Source organism: Cucurbita maxima, unplaced genomic scaffold, assembly GCF_002738345.1.
Source record: "Cucurbita maxima cultivar Rimu unplaced genomic scaffold, Cmax_1.0 Cma_Scf00004, whole genome shotgun sequence".
NCBI classification, from domain to species: Eukaryota; Viridiplantae; Streptophyta; class Magnoliopsida; order Cucurbitales; family Cucurbitaceae; genus Cucurbita; species Cucurbita maxima.
This window is the reverse complement of record NW_019272020.1, coordinates 1,452,017-1,470,630: the sequence shown is the minus strand read 5'-3', so window position 1 is coordinate 1,470,630 and position 18,614 is coordinate 1,452,017. Positions and strand designations below refer to the sequence as shown.

At 33.7% G+C, this 18,614-nt stretch overlaps 1 protein-coding gene across 4 annotated transcripts in view; it reads right to left on the bottom strand.

Moving 5' to 3' along the window:
• Nucleotides 1–18,614, bottom strand: part of LOC111477800 (protein SHOOT GRAVITROPISM 6) — a 31,380-nt gene that overhangs the window by 4,242 nt on the left and 8,524 nt on the right. For 3 of the 4 annotated variants that reach the window (XM_023121694.1, XM_023121692.1, XM_023121695.1), the window contains 27 exons: nt 18,483–18,578; nt 18,321–18,395; nt 17,177–17,236; nt 15,136–15,225; nt 13,674–13,795; nt 13,355–13,484; nt 13,200–13,279; nt 12,537–12,672; nt 11,813–11,894; nt 10,479–10,624; nt 10,322–10,402; nt 10,134–10,234; nt 8,988–9,226; nt 8,764–8,873; nt 8,491–8,619; nt 8,300–8,374; nt 8,093–8,226; nt 7,909–7,981; nt 6,552–6,683; nt 5,806–5,975; nt 5,602–5,724; nt 5,004–5,064; nt 4,838–4,933; nt 1,893–1,993; nt 1,216–1,321; nt 382–495; nt 213–287 (listed from right to left, as the gene is read on the bottom strand). In XM_023121694.1, the coding sequence (XP_022977462.1) occupies nt 213–287; nt 382–495; nt 1,216–1,321; nt 1,893–1,993; nt 4,838–4,933; nt 5,004–5,064; nt 5,602–5,724; nt 5,806–5,975; nt 6,552–6,683; nt 7,909–7,981; nt 8,093–8,226; nt 8,300–8,374; nt 8,491–8,619; nt 8,764–8,873; nt 8,988–9,226; nt 10,134–10,234; nt 10,322–10,402; nt 10,479–10,624; nt 11,813–11,894; nt 12,537–12,672; nt 13,200–13,279; nt 13,355–13,484; nt 13,674–13,795; nt 15,136–15,225; nt 17,177–17,236; nt 18,321–18,395; nt 18,483–18,578 (2,937 nt within the window). The remainder of the gene's footprint in view (nt 1–212; nt 288–381; nt 496–1,215; nt 1,322–1,892; nt 1,994–4,837; nt 4,934–5,003; nt 5,065–5,601; nt 5,725–5,805; nt 5,976–6,551; nt 6,684–7,908; nt 7,982–8,092; nt 8,227–8,299; nt 8,375–8,490; nt 8,620–8,763; nt 8,874–8,987; nt 9,227–10,133; nt 10,235–10,321; nt 10,403–10,478; nt 10,625–11,812; nt 11,895–12,536; nt 12,673–13,199; nt 13,280–13,354; nt 13,485–13,673; nt 13,796–15,135; nt 15,226–17,176; nt 17,237–18,320; nt 18,396–18,482; nt 18,579–18,614) is intronic. The other variant, XM_023121693.1, reaches the window with a different exon arrangement.

Here is an 18,614-nt window from a genome sequence, read left to right as displayed (position 1 = left end):
TCGTGATAGGACAAAACATATTGAGGTACTTCATTTAAAGGAGAAGATCGATTCAGGAGTAATATGCATTCACGGCCTTCCTTATTCTTGCTTATTTGTAATGAGTGTTTCTTCTATTTAAAAGAACTTAATTCTTCTCCAGGAAAATAAGGTAGAAAATATTGTTTTCAGCAGTTATATAGACTAAATGAGTAAGGAATGCAGGAACACACTTGGAGATGGCGGAGCCGCACAGAGACATTTAGCAGAATGGGTTCCACTGCATCGTTGGGAGATGCTTCAAGTATCTAAAACAAGTAAATGGAGTTGATAAATATACAGACCAGAATTTAGAAAATAAGCAAAACAGATTCGATGTTAAATTGAAAAGGAGGAACTAACCATAAGTAAGCACGACAGTGCTGTTGATTGCACAGATTCATCAACATCATCCAATAAAGCTAATATTACACCCAGAACTTGAGCTGTATACTGCATAATTTGAATAACTGGTATCTGTAATTTCAAAGTTTAGAAAGAAGTCAGCTATTCAAATTTGTACAAGACAAGACTGCTAATGGATTAAAATGACAGCAGCAACAATTATATTTACGACAGGATAATTGTGATGATAAAGATTGTAAATTTGTGTAGATTACAGTTGCATTTACATTAAAAATATTAATCATTTGTCTCTTAATTAATTTTAGAGATCAAATTTCCATTTAAAATAATTTTCCCTGACTGAGAAAATTTCTCTTGTATTAAATTTACCCATTATTGGGTTGGAATAATACACAGATATTTCTCTCCAAAATGGATATTCGGTTCAAAATTGGAACCCAAAGAGACACTATCTTAAAGGGGCATGTTGAGGATCACCCATCGAGAAGATGAAGAGACTACAAAGTCTTTATAAGATACATGGGCTACTCATCTCATTGCCAAATAGTTTTGAGATGGAACCCCATGTTTATATAATATGATAAATAAAGTAATTATGACAACTTGATATATGTAAATTATTGTATTGTAGCGCATAAACTTGTGTGAGAAAAATCAGTAAACTATTTGTGTAGAGCCAGATTCGTATGTTCCAACGGTGTAACAAAACTCAACTTTTATATCAAAGGGGCAACTAATAGAGGCATGACATCTCACATTAAGACATTGGACGTCAATTTCACTTTCTATAACTGATCCATGGAAGAAGTAACTATAAGGAAAATTGAATACCTGTACAAGTCCTCTTAAGCACAAACGTCTAACAGTTGGAGACTCATCAGATACATTTCGACAAAACACCTCAACAATTTGTTCTAACAGGGAGCCAATATGTCCACTACAATATCAATAGTATTTGTGAGTTAAAGTCAGCGTCAGTTTAGAATAAAATTACTTGATGACTCAAAAAAGACAACAATTAATATTGATCTCTACTTTTTTGGGCCTTTTACAAATTTCTAAGCTCAAAAATGTGGGAGAGTATTGAAATATCATACGCCATTTTGTTTGTTTATTTGTTGATAGCTTAGATGTAAAATATTATAATACCCTTTTTGTAACTTTGTTTCCCAGCAAGTACCAGTCCTAGCTCTTCAAGTCGAAAAAATTTTAATTAGGGCAATATGTGGGGTAAAATAGAGAAAAATGTCTTTGTTCATAAAAACAGTGCTTATAGCAGCTTAGAATTGTGTTTTAACCAATAAACATTTCAGCATTTTCACTTTATGTACAAGCACGGCTTGTCATTTTTTTAGTTAGTTCACCTTTATTCATGATGATTCGTTCTTAAGAGAGATTCAAAGAAATAAAAGCAAAAACAAACATTAAACGATACTATAGTACGTAAAGTGAATAAAAGAAAACCAACAAAAGAAAGCAACTAAGGAATAGGATCACTCTCTTAATACCTGTACCGGACAAACTCAGATAATGCAGCAATAGCAGCTTCTCGTTGATATCTTTGATGTTCATCCACTGATTTACTCAGTATGGAGCATATATGTTGGACCTGAAAGATTAACCATAAGATTTGATTTCAACTATGTGACATATTACTACACAAAAGCATGCCAGAAGAAATCCTTGTAAAGTTCTTGTGTGGGAATTAGTGCGAGTGGTTTCATAAATACCATATAAATGTGATGATCAATGTATACTCTTTCTAGACAATTATTATTTTTTATTTGGGTCCAAAAAGACAGTTTAGTACAACTGAAGTAATACGAGACTAGCAAGACACTGCTTGCAAGTAACCTCAAGCATCTGAGCTAAAAGCCATATGTCCTTCGTAGTATTTACATTTCATGTTGTGGAAAAGAAGGGGCTTTATATACATCCTTTTTAACAAGAAACAGATCCTTCTCATATTCTTCACACTGTCCCAATGGAAAATTCTCAATTTCTTACCAGAAAGAAGGAAAAAAGTTGCAAAAAGGCACCCCAACGAAGGAAACCCTAAAAAACTACAAAACGGCACCCCAGCAAGAATTCATTATATTAGAAGAGTAATTGCTAAATTATTTAGAACAAACACATCAAGTATCTGCACTATATGTTCCAGTCTCTAATCACTCATCTTAATTAATATTTTTACCTCAAAATTATGTTGGTTAATCTCTGTCCAAATGCCCCCAGATTTGCTTTGTAAACATTAGTACATAATAATTTAGCTCTCATTCTCAACTAGTGACCACATAGCATGCTGAAAATATTATTTTTAACAGCTAATTTCTACATTTTACAACTGTAGGAACAGTGTAGAAGGAAATGCTGAAAATTTCCAGTGGAGAACATGGATATTAATCGGGATGAATTGATATAAAGCATTCTATAACAAGAATTAATAGGTCAATTTTCAAGTTTGACGGGAACTAAGCAGGCATTTAAACAATTCTTTGATGTTTGTCCGACATTTTGATGAGTTTTGGTGAATATGAGAACTCTTCCTCCCTGGGTTCAGGTTCACGAGAGAGTGGTGATGGATTGTGACTAAATTAAATAGTCAATGCTAAGTATGATCCCTTGAAGGAAGCACTGACAATTACGAGGCTTTTAATCAGTAATACCACTCCAAAGCAATACTCGTTACTTCCAGAAAAAAGATGGATTGAGGGCAAGCCACAAAGTCTTCTTTGGACCATGAAAAGGATGTCCGACAAAAACCAACGCAAGGAGATAAAAAATGTTGTTAAAGGAACGTCATTGACCAACCAAAAGGCTTCCAATAAAAATAACCAATAACGGGAAACGAATGGGCAAAGCCCAAAAAGTTGCCCATGATACTCAGCATTAGTCGCAAGCATGATGCACCAAGTAGGGGATAGGTTGAGGTAAGACATTCTCCATTGAAGCCGATCGGGTGTATTAATGACCCCAGGACTAAACTCCCAAAGAAATTTTTTAATTATCTTCGGATAAGAATCCTTCCACATCACGGAGTATAGGTCCTTTATCAAAGGATTGGCAGTGTCCACCAGGTCTTCCATACGAAATTTAACCGTATACATACTAGAAAAATCAAGAGGACATAACCGTGTGCCACTAGTATTCCCACAAATTGACAAGGACAGAAGGTGTGATAGGTTATCCATTCAATTGTGTCTAAATCATTTAAAGAAGGCACAAAACCCAGGTTTCTGTTTCCAAAACCCAAACATCCACCACAGAGCTGTCTGGTTGAGTTGTGAGGCGATACAAACATGGAAAAACAGTCACTATAAGTGAACAGCTTAACCAAGAGCCTTTTAAAAAAGTTAAAGAATTTCCATTACCAAGACAAAGATGAGCACTGACTAACAACTAGGTCTAATGTATGCCAAATAAATCTCCAAGGAGACTTTAAAGAACCAGCCTGTATGGGGCGAGGCCAATGACTCCCAATCTCACCATCATAGTGTTAACATCAATAAGTTTATGTCATATTTTCCTCATGGAGAAACGCCATATCCTTTTTCCAATAAGGCAGAATTCCGATGTTGAAAGTTTCCAATGTCAAGACCTTCCCCATCAATTTCGGAAGCTGTGTAGTCTCCCCATTAACATCATGCATTCCCCCATCATCTCTAGAACCTTCCCAAAAGAAATCCCGAATAATTTTAGCCATAATATTAATAACTTTTGTAGGGACTTTAAACAAAGACAAGTATTATGTCAGCAAACGAGTGGGTTAACCCGGATAAGGGTATGTCTACCGCCTTTTGAAATGCATGCATACTTCCAATTATGAAATGTGTGTTGCATCTTCTAAATAGCAGGCTGCCAAAACGACAGAGATTTTGAGTTCCCTCCCAAAGGGAATCCAAGATAAGTAGATGGCCAGAAACCTTGTTTGCATCCAAAGTATGTCAACATTCAATCCATTTATGAATCCTCAATGTGAATCTCCAACAGTTCACTCTTAGAGAGATTAACGTTGAAACCAGAAGTCCGTTCAAGAATTTTTAACAATTTCAATGAGATGTTCTAATGCAGTCCGGTTAGAAGTCGAAAATAAAAGGGTGTCGTCGGAAAATTGTAAGTGATTCAAACAAAATAATGATGCATCAATGGGATGGGTTGCAATGGAACCCAATCTAGCACCTTCGGCCTAGAGTCTACTAAATATCAGGGTACAATATTTAGAAGAGAATAATTCTATTTCATATTCACAATATCTAGTCTACTTTAAGTGAAGAACGACCTAATAGATAAAAGTTGAAAATCTTAAACATATAACCACAGTCTAATTACAGCTAATAAATATAATAAAATGAGTATTAAAGCATAAACCAACAAATAGCCTAGCTGTTTTCCAAAAAAGAATACTAAAAAAAATACTAAAAACAAGATCTTAGCTGTCATTCTACACGTGTACCTCTTTTGGCCTCTTTATTGAGATGCAACCTGCAAGGTCCCCAATAAGATTTATCCACCTCTCATTTTCATTCAGCTCTCCATCTCTAGCTAAGATCTACAAATGAAAATTTTTCATTAGATCTTCTTACAATACAGGAGGGACAGGATGCTAATAGATTGTCCACCTTTCCCATTTCTAGATCTCCCACACATTCACAAAATGCCTGGAATGCTGTGAGAAGAGCCCTGCAAAAGTAGAGGAAAACAAATGAAATTATGATTTCCTGTCAATCAGAAACTTCAATGCAATCAATAAATGAAAAGAAAGAGTACACAGTTAGCATGGTTGCCAATGACCTCAAGCTCTAGGGAAAAAAATGATGTCTTGCCATTATTCTTCCAACTAATTGAAGTACGGAACAAAAAAACAAACGTGGAGACCTCAAGGACAAGATCTGAAATGTTTTGGAGTGAAACTACCATCACAATACCACACATTGATATGACACCTAGATTCCTCTAAATACTTGCTCATATTTTACCCATTCCATAAAATACCACTCTTCTTCTTTAATATGGTTTCTATCATTCCTGGAACATCTTTGATACATCACCCCAATTCACTCTTGGACCCAACTGCCTTCCACGTTAATCCAGAGTCTTCAAACAATGTGTAATTGGGTTATGAATATGTCAAAATAAATCAGAACTGCATGGAGTACGTAATGTTAGTGAACAAAGTGGACAGGCTTTAGGCTTCATTTAAAAAATATTGGTGGCTACCTTAGTTGTTCGGGCTGGCCTAAGCTTGCTTGACGATGGCAACTTCCCAGCTGGAGAATAAGTTTGGCAAGAACTAAAGCATAGTTCTGTTCAACAGCTTTCTTTCCAACTTTACCACCTCCTCTACTCCCGGAGAAAAAAACAATAAATTATGCAATTGGAATAAGAGATAAATTCGATGGGCTCAGATATTATTCCACTGACCTGAAAAAGGCAGTTAATGAAACAATAGCGGCCTGAGAAATATCATTCTCTATATGATCTGGCCCATGGCTAGAAAATTCTGCTCTCTCTTGACTGAGGGGAATTTGGTTGAGGACAGATAGCACATGCTCCAGAAAAGAAAACGAAAGTACTGTGTGCTGAGAGAATACCTGTAAGACAATAATTTAATATGCATAGGTTTTTATCTTCGGAGATAGTTTCAAATCTTCTGCCAAATCAGTTAGAAAATAATACGTGGACTACATGAGGTATATTTGCAAGTTTAAATTATCTTGCTACTTTTCATTTAATTTTGAGAACGGTACACATGTCTCCTATAATTTAGGATCATTCCTTCAACAGGTATCGATGACAATGTAATTTTGTTAGTCAACATGAATACATATAGCTTCTTTTTTTTTTTTTTTTTTCTTATATTATTTTCAAGAAGCAACATACATAGTGCATTGAAACTGAGGAATATCAGTAATTACAAAAGAAGTCTAAAAGTCCACTAAGGCTTTAAATAAGGACAATACTAATACAATATTTAAAGTATGGGTCCCCTAGGACGTTCTTGAAAGATGAGCACTACCTCACTTATCACCACCTAAATTTGCTTAAATTTCATGGGTCAAGTGTCAACAAGATAAGTCTAAAATCCTCAGAGAAGTAAAAAGCAGAGTAATGTAAGTTCCAGAGCAAACCAGTAGAACATTCTAAAAAGAGAACCAAATAGAGCTCACATAGAATGCATCTGGAATTGTCCAGCCACCACGGAGCCTAGATATATCTTTTGTGACTATATCTCTTCCAGCAGTAGCCAAGACTTCATCAAAGACAATCTTTGGACTTGTATTCTCAGCTAAAGAAGAAATCTAGTTGGGGTTAAGGATATTCTATACAAGGGAAAAATGAATAAAAGTACTTAGAAAAGTGATCAATGCGCGAAAATAGATATAGCCCAAAGAACACACATATAAACAGTGAGAAATTACACAGCAATTTGGTTGAGGAAGGTAAGGTAAAAATATTAATCTTTTAATGTTTGGTTTCAAGTTGTTTGCTTGTTAATTGTTTGTTTCTTTTGTTGGGTATAGTTAATAGTTGATTTTAGAAGTTGTTTGATTAGTTTGTTAGTTTGTTTAGCAGTTGCAACTACGTCATTTCATATTGTTAGTAATTAATTTGACCTCTCTTATAAGTAGAGAGTAGACTATTTTAAGCTCGCTAGCTTTTAGAAATCTTTAGAAGCTTTAGATGCGTAGTTGTATCATATACATATAATGGATCTTATTCTCAAATGCATTAAACATATTGTAGTTGTCGTGTCCTTGTAGTAGTTCCATCACATAGGCATTCACTCCCACCCCTCTGACTATCTTGGAAGGTTCAACTTTACATGTGTTACATCATTGTAATCCTACTCTCATTATTTTGGAGCTCCATGAATGCCTCTGCATACTTAATTTTAGTGTATAGAATGAGAAGAGTTATTCTCCCTTACTTGGCCTCACGTTAACAATATACTCCATCTGGATTCTACCAGTTCAATGACTGTAACAATAAAGCTTATTTATTTAATGGGATTACACGAGTGTCTTCTAACTTAAGGATAGGAATTACACCAATATAATTAGGTCATTCCTTCCACATAAACAATTTCAGACAGAGATTTAATAGTCAAACTTCATATTATTGACGCTAATTAAGCTTGTAGTATGCATAGATCCCATTGTTTCGGCCTATTGCTACTCAAACAACAAATCAAGTTACCTAGAACAAAGTTAGATGCTTTAGTTTGTCCATCATTTTAGAAGGTAGCTAGCTAGTAGGTGCAGCTTTTTGAATTTGTGACAAATTTCTTCCATAGGCTTCACCAAAAAAACAAATTCGAAACTTGGAATCTATGGTTGCTAGTTTTGAGAATTCCATGTAAATTGACAAATCTTTGAAGATGAAGCTAGCTCAATGAATATTACCTTTCATCCTAAACAGGAAACAATGCCTCATTTTTACTAAAATGGTAAAAGTACACGCTACACCAGAAATAGGTAAACATTAACTTGTTCTTTGTTTTTTTTTATATAAAGAAAAGGATACTGCTCCAAGAGTTTCCAGTCGTATATGCTTCTCAGTAACATGAACCACTGCAGAGAGTAATGCTTGGGTTGACCTAAACAATAGCATATCATATAAAGATATTCATAAGAAATATTCATGAAAAATGGTTTTCCATTCCTTTCCTAATATTTGAAATATATCAAAAGTTTTTATTATGTAAAACCTTGCAATCTCCATCTCACTTAGCTCATTTCCTCTCTTGGTGACGAACTCAATGACAGCTTGAATGGCCCCTTCAGCGGACTGCTTGATCTTGTCACATATTGCCCCTGAACAGCCATGTAAGGTAGCAACAAGCTGCAGGACATGAATGAAAAATAAATTTGAAATTTAGGCGATGAACAACAATCACATACAAAATACCGCTTACCTCGTCCTTTGTCAACAAAATGCAGACAGAGGAAACAATTCTGTTGAAAACCTCAGAGGGATCAATAGATGTATCCTATATGGAAAAACAAACCGTGTCATCCAAACATCATTCTGTAAAAATGGTCCAATTAGGCCAAATAAATAACATGAACGAAACATCTTTGGGTAGAGGCATTATGACAAACATACACTCCTTAAGATGGCTATAACATCCTCTAAAGATGACAAAGCAGTGTAGGATTGTTCTATATCTTCACCAAATTTAGAAGCTGCTGGCCTAGGCAGTGCAAGAGAGATGCTGAAGAGTTGATCCAAGATCTATAAAAAAGAAATATATAAATAAAGGAAAAAAAGAAGAAGAAAGAAAGTAGAAGGCAGAAACAAAACTTACATAGTTGCATCATATCTGTGGGAATGTTAGAAAAAAAAATAGCAACAAAAAAAATATTCAGCTATTATTACCTGAGCAGAAATTTTTCTAACTTCAGAGTATGAGTCTGCACAACGTGGAAGATAAGTAATAACCCTTTCTCCTAAACACAAGGCTTCGCGACTAGGTAACATAAATGCTGCTATCAATTTGGTAAAAAGAACAGGTGAAGAACTGTAGAAATGTGAAAATAAAAAGAGGCAGACAACGAGAAAGAAGAAATAACTTTGAAATCTAATGCTAGGCTAAACTTTACATGGCAGCTTGGGTCCAATTCCTTGCATACTCCGATCAATTTGCCGGTTGTGTGTGCAAATCCCATGGCACCCTAACGCACAATATCCACTAATGCAAACCATTCGAAACTTGACAAGCATCTCATGCACTGCAAGGCAGCCCCTTCTCCTTTGACATTCCACTGGTGATGAAACATATGGATCAATTTGTCTCAGAATATGCAAGAGCTGCTCTGCACGACTTCGACCATCTTCTCCACTAGTTCGTCAGATAGATAAGCAATTCAAACTAATCAAGTTTCAGGTGATATTTAGGCAACAGGCCAAACAAAAAATTAATAAGATGTATTTGAACAAAATGAATATATGGCAGAGATAACCATCCTCTAGTAAAATTGGAAGAGCAGGGAGGTAAGAGAAGGATAGCATAGAGAAATAAAACGTTATAGCAGGGTGGGCTTTTTAAAACAGATTTGAAGGCTACTATAAAACAACCTCATTTATTATTTCATTGCCCTTTCTCTTGTCATTGTTGGAATGCTTTATTCTCTCAACTCAACATGAGTCCGATCTTGGGGAGGATTCAAGGTAAAATATTCTACATATTCTTTGTTGTCTGATACTTCCCAGAAAGGCTAATACCATGATTAATGCTTCTAAGGCTATTTTCACGGATATTTGGTTGGAAAGAAATCAAAGTAATTTTTATGACAAACCTCTGGAATGGATTAATCATTTTTAATTAATCAAGACCAAAGTTCCTGGTAATGATTGTTGTCTTCTCTTAATGATATTAGTAACAATTGGGGGGGTTTTTTTTTTTTTTTTTTTTTCCTTTTTTGCAAGGGTTGAAGCTTTTAGCCATTTATGTCTTTGTTCTTTTTTGCTATTTCTGTACCTTTTCCATACTAAGACTACTGTTTGTAGCCTATGGATGATTATATCTCATTTCCACTTTCATCAATCTATGAAGTCTTGTTTCTTGTTTAAAAAATAATAATAATACAACACGTAAGAAACTTCACAATAAAGCAACAACATATCTGCTTAAGTCAAATTCAAAACTTATAAGGGAGGCATCGTTGACTTTATATAAGAGACAAAGAGATGGTTTATTTAACAGATAAAAAATCAAAAGAAACATATGAAATTCAAAAGTTAAATACCTTGTTAGAAGGATTGTACATAGAAGAGTAATAAGATTGTCAATAAGAGGATTGACTACATCCACTGGTTCACTTGCTAAAGTAAAGAACCCTAAGGTGGCCTGAAAAAAAATCAGATATCCACAAGGACTCAATCATCAAAATGAAAATTTCATACCAATTCTAGTAGAAAGTGACAATAAATATACCTTCATTATAAGATTCCTAGTTTCAATAGTCAGTTTAGGTTCAAGAGAAACCAATGTAGTGCACGCACTTAAAGCAAGAGCCTAGAAAAACATGCATTTGATCAGTGGAAATACAAATCAAATATAAATTAGCCACAAAGATTCTTCATAACAACACCTGAGTGCGCAGAAGTTCAAGATTAGAATCAGAAAATCCACCATTATCGTCTCTACCCATTAATGTCAATATGTAATCAAGCAACTGATCCCTTCTCTTCAGAGGAAAAGTTGACCCATTTTCAGCAGCATTAATGACGGCGCGGCCTATATAAAGTAAAGATCAACACTCCCTTCATTTCAACATCATAGAACCTTCAAAGTAGAGGCCCAGTATCTACAATGTTCTCTTACTTTAATTTCAACAGAGGAAAATCATTAAGAGAAGACAACAATCACCACCAGAAGCAATTATAACACAACAAATTTTAGTCTTGATTTGTCTTGCTCTAACTCCCATTTATTCTTGTAATTATAACACAACAAGTAGAGGCCCAGTATCTACAATGTTCTCTTACTGATCCCTTCTCTTCAGAGGAAAATTTGTCTTTGCTCTAACTCCCAGTTTATTCTTGTATTGTAATGTAGGTTGTGACCATATACATTTCTATCTCCTATAATTTTAACTAAGAGAAATAATAAGAGATGACAGTAATGCTGTCAATATGTAATTCATTATGGATTAATGCTGTCAAATCCATAACTTCAGGCATTTGGTTTCAAAGGGATTAAAAGAAAAATTAAGACAGACAAGAGTATGGATGGAGCGTTTTGATTAAGCCATTTTCAAAGCTTCACATTTGTGCTTTCTTTCTAAATTGTTTAATCGTAATTTTACTAGTAATATTTGTATGAATCAATAGTCTTTCATTTTCTATCTTAGCTTCTTGTATTTTTTACTTCACTTTGCTTCTTTATCACTCCTTATAGGAGTTTGTTTCCTACAAACTTTTCGTATCTTTTCATTAGATCAATAAGAACATTGAAAAGTTTATATCTTGTTAAAACCAAAAAAAGGGAAATTTTTTTTTTTTAAAAGATTCTCCACCTCACCCAAGTTTCCTTACCTCCCTATCGAGTTGAGCATGGAACAACATATAGGCACCACCATACACTTCAGAAGTATTATAAGTAGATCCTTCAAATATATTTATTAGGCAGGCAATGTATGCGTTTTCTTATTCCTATTCTTGGCTACTATTTCCTTTCTTAGAATATAAAGCTGTACACCAATAAATCGTAAATAAAAAAGCCAATTGTAGATAGACTGCAATAAGCTAGTCTTAAACTTCTATTCTTTCTAAAGATTCATTGGCAGTCAAAATCAAATGTACTTCGATACGGAAGAATAATATCTGGATCTTTCAATAAGTATGTTTCAACTGAACCAAAAAAGATAGATTGTATTTGGTAAAAACTTGAAATGATGTCAGATGTGGTATAAAATATTCAAACCTAATAAATCAATTGCAGTGATAACGGCTTGTTTTGCTGTAGGATGGTGGACATTAAGAAGCCGTGATAGCATATTTGTACCCTGTTATATAAATAATAAAACATACATTAGGAAATATGTAACCTCAAAACTCATAGCAGAAAGATGATTAGGTAAGAAACATCAAAATTCAATAACAAGGTAACCAAGCAAGCACACATCCCAATCTTGCAAGATTGTAAGTTTTACAGTTTTGGAGTATATGAGCCCCTCTCTCAAACAAAATCTAATGAAGCACACATCCCAATGTTGGAGGATTCGAGCAGCACACATCACTTTTTTCTTTATTTTTTCGGGGGGGGNGGGGGGTCCTTTGTATACATGGTATATCGGTCATTACATTTTGGGAGTCATGCTGTACGAAAACAACACCCATTGTCAGATGAGAATAGATCTTCATAAACTTAGACAGTTGATTGTACTTTCATTTCTTCCATTTTACTGCAAGTATAAAATATTCAAACACATACTGGATTTTTTTGCCTCATGCATCATTGTTCAGTTCTAAAGACCTTTTGTGTTTATTCGGATTACTGCAGAATTGCATCAAACAAATGGACAGCAGAAGAGAAATAAGTATTCCCTCATATTTTACTCTGGGGAGTCAATTGGCAAATTATAAAGCAAATATTGAATTTACTAATAAACCAAGAAGAGTACAAAAGAAAGGAAAAGACTTCTCACAACAAGTGCATCTATCCTGGCCTCAATAATGGTTGATGGAGCATATTTTGCAGCATAGCCATACATGAGAGCCAAAGCAGCATGTATGTCGTCAGATTCCTCTTTTTTAAAACCATCAGAGAAAAGTGACAGGAATCTGCATTTAGGTGGAAGAAAGAGCATCTCTGTCAGACTCCTCAGTAGTCAGATATATGTTTCAGAAAAATGAAAGTTCCACATATTCTATTTACTCCTTAAAAGGGTGAATGAGTTGCACACTAAAAGTGAAAGACAAAAGGAGTAAGACAACCACAGAGTAACAATTAGTTTACAAGAAGATGGAAGGAAGAAAAGACATTTGTATCTTATTCAACACAAACAATAGCTTCTCTTGCATATGAATGATAATAAACATGCGCAACATAAACTTGAATATTAGCCGCCACATTCTCATCTATGGAAAATAAAAGCAGGTTTCATAGCCAAGCATGTAAACAACATTCATTTAACAGAAAGGATGGAGCTACACTACCACCCACACTTAACCTTTACCTTCTTAAATACAGAAAACATTTTGAAAATATCAAGCAGTTAATCAGGGAGGAATGCTCAGGGAAAAACGACATATTAATCATAACCCTAAACAATCAAATGGAAAAGCAGTCATGACATCTAAGCACGAACCTCTGGAAAAAACTATGCCCCATATTGTCCAGAATGTCTTTCAGCTTTTCCAATACAGTATCCAAGTGGGATGATGCAACCTGGACCAGCCAAGAACAAAAATTATTATATGAATTAAACAATTGAAGAAAACGCAAAGAGTCAACAATAAATACCAATCCCATTGCTTTTGCCAAACCAAGCCTATTTGTAGGAACAGCAATATTAGCCTGTCTATACATCAAATCTATCTTATCATGTACATACGCTCTATCATTGATCTTCTGAAGAAGTATGCCCAAGCACCTATAAGAAAGTGTGAATTAAATAAACATAGATGATTGACGGATAGCATGATAGTTAGTGGCATATGCTGCCAGAGATAGTAAAAACATTACATAGAATGCATGAAATAAAAGAAAATTTTACAACGGAAAAAATCACTATCCAAGAAGTCATATAGAATTTGCCATCCAAATGGCCAAATTTCATTACCTGTGAAGTAGTGCAGAATGTTCATCATCAGAGACATAAAGTTCATATTGATTGCTGAAAGCATTTCCAAGAGATATAACCCAATCCGTGTCCTGAATCACATCCAAAGATTCTGCAAGAAACTGTGACTCAAAAATAGAGGTAAATAGTGAGGATCACGAAGAAGGGCCTTCACTTTCACTCTGCATTTATCCAAGCACTATAGTTCTTCCTTTTTCTTTTTCTGAAATAGAGTTACTCTTCATTCATATATGACAAGAGTACACTGATAAAGAAAAATCAATGGGATAAAGAAACTCAACAAATATTTTAGCTATAGAAACTTTTTAGTGACTTTTCCTTCATTTTAATTCTTTACTTTATTGGCTCTTTATGTATATGTGTGTGTGTGTGTGTGTGTGTGTGTATGAGGCTCTAAGAATTTAATAATATTAAGTTTTTCCCCATTCTTCTCTTACTCTCAGGTAGACTACATACAATAAAAAGCACCTTTTCAAACAAGATACAAACTTTTCATTGGTAAAAAGTCTCATCTTTTTTACTCCTGGATTGCCAAAAACACCTCCTTTGTGAAGAGATTAGAAGCACCAAAAGTGCTTTGACAAGGAACTAACTAAAGGATTAATTTTCCAACCTTTCCAGTCTTCTTCATCCTTTACGATCACCATATCTATCACGGTCTTATTGAACATTCAAGTGACGTAGGGATATGTTATCCATCTATATTCATGCCATGACATTTCCCTCGAAGGTACCATGTCTTCTAATTGGGCTAGATCCAAAGATGGTTGAAGATTAACCTCAAGATACCATGTCTTCCTTGGAAGTAATTTGGCTTCATAGAATTGGGTTTCGTGCTTAAATGCTTACTCACAAGAAGAAGCTATAGGGCAGGTTATGTGTGAAGTAATATGGATACATCAATTCCTAATTAAGTTGCAATATTACAATTTTGATCAAAATGCATGGTGAACAAGTTGTGATTCAAATGACGTCGGTCCAATTGTTTAAAGAGAAAATATAACATATTTATGTTGCTTGCTATTTTATTTATGAGAATGGGGGTTAGGATTCTAGCTTGAAGGGAAGCATTATAGCATGAATATTATTCTATAATAATGAAAATATCTTATTTCTAGAAACCAATTAGTAATTTACCTTTTATTATAATTTTGCATTCTATTAACTTGAGGCTTATGTGCAGATATCTATGTATATGACTGATGTTTTTCTATTTTTGACTTTTTATTAGGCCACATTAATTAGAAAATTGAGTGATCTACTTGGATTATTGAAGAATAACTGCAAACGATCTAAAAAAAATTCTAATTGAGTACCACAATGTTACCAAAAAAAAATAAAAGATCAGAGCACCGTGAGGATTAAATTAAAACGGTGCAGATCCAAGAAAAACAAATTAATAATAAGTTGAAACGTCCATGTTTCTACGAGGAACACTTACGTTAATTATCATGTCATCCCAAGTCTCTTGATATAAAGGGTTCTGCTTCAGATCTTCTGAATCACTAATATATGCCTTCATTTTAGGTATCTAGAACTTCCCAAAGAAAAAATCAATCAGATTCAATAGCATACTCATCCTTATAGCACAGTAAGAACAATAAAGAAAGACTAGTAATAGCATGATAGATAATTTCCCCACATGGCATACTATATTTTATATGTCAACGACTGGTCAATGTTGAAGTATTTCAACACATTAAGAAGTTATCATGATTTATATACTCAAAAATCAATCTGATCCAATTTATAACTTAGTAGCCCAATTTCTATAGTATCTCAGATTTATATTTAACAAATATTAAAAACACTGCTTATTTCCCTTGACAGAATGCAGATGCACGAGAATGATGAAAAGACCCTAGACCCAATTTACCCATCACACCAATAACCATCCTAACACAGAACACAGAACGTTTAAAACATATAACTAACAGCATATTCTATCAATTGAATTTCAAACAAGCCTAATCGCCAACAATGTGTAATGTGAGAATTCAAACTTCAATCAAATGCCTTTTAAAGAACAGATAAGTTACAATATAAATTGACTAATTTCTATCCATGAAGCCTCGATATATTTTGAATGCATTTCGTAATTTTATATCCAATCTCACATGATAATGTTAATTTTACTCTTTTTTTTCTTTTTTTTTTTTTTTTTTTTTTTTTTTTTTTTTTTTTTTTTTTTTTTTTTTTTTTTTTTTTTTTTTTTTTTTTTTTTTTTTTTTGTGAGTGCCCAGCTTGTTTGAACATCAACTATTCAATCTCACATGATAATGTTCATTTAACATTTTTTCTATATCCATGAAGGTCTGAGTTAGCTCGTACACACCTTAACTATTCTTATGAGACAATTGTGTGGCCCTACTACATTTGGTTGCCCAAGAAACTCAAAAGATATTAAATTCTAGAAGGGTGATCATTGGCCACCATGACTTGCCTCGTTTCCTCTAACCCCTATATTATTTACATTTGTCCTTGAGCCAACTCATCGTGGTGGTTAAATAATTCTCTTTTCTTATTTCCTATTGAACTAATCTAAATATGCTATCTATTGGTAGAAATTTCTTTCAGGATTTTTTTGTTAAGATCTTAGAATTTTTGGATACTTCTAAGTTCTAAAAAGAATCTACCCATCGCAATTTGCTAACATATTATTGAGAGCTTCCACAAATCCATATTTCCATATTTCCATATTTCGAATCACAACTATAAAACATAAGAAGGAGAACAATAAAACACTGCCCCAAACACAGTTGGAAGGTGAAGGGGTATTACAATCAAAATCAAAATAAAAAATGACTGAGGGGGTATCAAAATCAAAATAAATGAACGCATGAGATAAATATGGAGACTATCCCAGTTGCAATAATTTAGTCCCCATTTGCTTACCATTTGGTTTTTTGTTGTTAGTATTTGAAAATCATGCCTGTTTTTTCACCATTTCTTTATCATAATTTTAACTTTCCTCAGTAACATTTTAGTTCTAAGCTAAATTCTAAAAACAAAAACAAATATTTAAAAACTACTTTTTTTTAGTTCTCAAAACTTGACTTGGATTTTGAAAGTAATTCGTAAAGATAGACAACAAAACAAAGAAGCCAATAAGTGAAAGTAGTATTTATAAGCTTAGTTTTTTAAAACTAAAAATCAAACACAGCCAAAGTTGAATCGCTACAGTAACAGTTCTTAAAAATTATAAATAGGCTAAAATAAATTCTACCAAGCCATTGACAAGACAGAAAAACTTACATTACACCCAAAAAAAAAAGAAGGATTAAAAAGAAATCAGATGCAACAAAGAAACAAATATACATACATTGTGTGTGTGTGTGTGTGTATTCAAAATTGCAATGACAAATGAAAATTTCAATGCGACAATTTGAAGATTGAGATGAAAATTTTGTTTCCTTGTCATAGAATAATAATAATCACCATCACCATCACCATAACCATCGCATGATTTGATAAAGTAGTACCTCATCTTGCCAAAACAAATTGATGTTTTTTGGGAAGAGAGGGGCCAGATAACACAAGACCTGTAAATAAAAAAATAAATAATTGTACCAGTTCAAAACACAACAAAAGAGTAAATGAAACAACGATTGGACAACTATATCGTCCATTGCTAGCTAGTCAATTATTCTATCGAATTGTACTTTTGGTAGTCCTTTAGCCAACACATCGATAATTTGTCCTGTACTAGAGAGATAAGCATTTGGAGTTTAAAATTCAAGACATTGGAAGGCGTTTGATTTATTAGATAAACAGTTGTGAGAACTGCTTCCCCCTATAAGTACTTATGAACATTCATAGAAGACATTATGGCCCTAACAACATCTAGTAAAGGCCTATTTTAGGTTTTGCAATACCATTTTGTTAAGGGATATCCCGACAAGTGGATTGATGAAAAATATCTTTATTTCTAAAAAAACTCACTCAAATGTTAATTGAAATATTCAATTCCATTATCCGAATGCAAGATCCCTATTTTTGTTAATCATATTACAAAAACATGTAAAAACATCCTTCACTTCTTTTCTTTTCTTTTTTTTTCTTTTTTGTTAGAAAAAAAAAAAGACCCAAGGCAAACAAGTGTAATCATCAATGAAAGTCATAAACCAACATTTGAAATCAGCAGCTAGGATTCCAACGGTGGTGGTGGCTAGGGCATTATGTAGTGGCGGGTAGTTTTTTTTTTTTTTTTAAGGTTTTCTTAGACAGTTAAGTTTTATTACTCCGATACCGTCTTAATTTTAATGGAATAATATTTGTTTTTTTCAATCTCAATATCATACGATACATAGCATTTTTATATAGGAGAAAGAATCCATATGTAATAGAAAAGAATAAGATTAAGAAAGAAATAAAATCATTAATGCATCATTACAGCTAATTAGCATATTTACAACCAAATAAGTTTAATTTTGAATCATCTATAATTAATTCTCAAGTAAGAAAAAATTGGCATTTCATTCACTCAAGCAAGCTTCATCCTTTTTGGATTTTTCTGAAATATCAGCCAGTGTTCATAAATTCAATAACTCAACATTTTTGTAGATGGCAGCAATTTTCTTTCCAAAAGTTAAAAACGGTTGTGTATACAAATTTATGATTACTTACAGTCAAAATTTGTGTTGCCAACTGCTCTCTTGCTAAAGGATCGTGCAAAAGGACCACTAGGCGAGCAAAAAGTTCCTAAAACATGGTAACCACTCAAGTTAATAGTATCATAATATGGGCTGATTAAATACCACATACGGAAAACGGAAAGTAGACAATCACCTCAGGATTCGGAATATCAGCACGAGTTTTACATTCACTTAACATACTATCTCCATAAGATCCATGTCTGCATAATTCTGCAATGCATCTACAGACCTGTAGTGGTGACATCAATAGAACGTCTTGTACAAG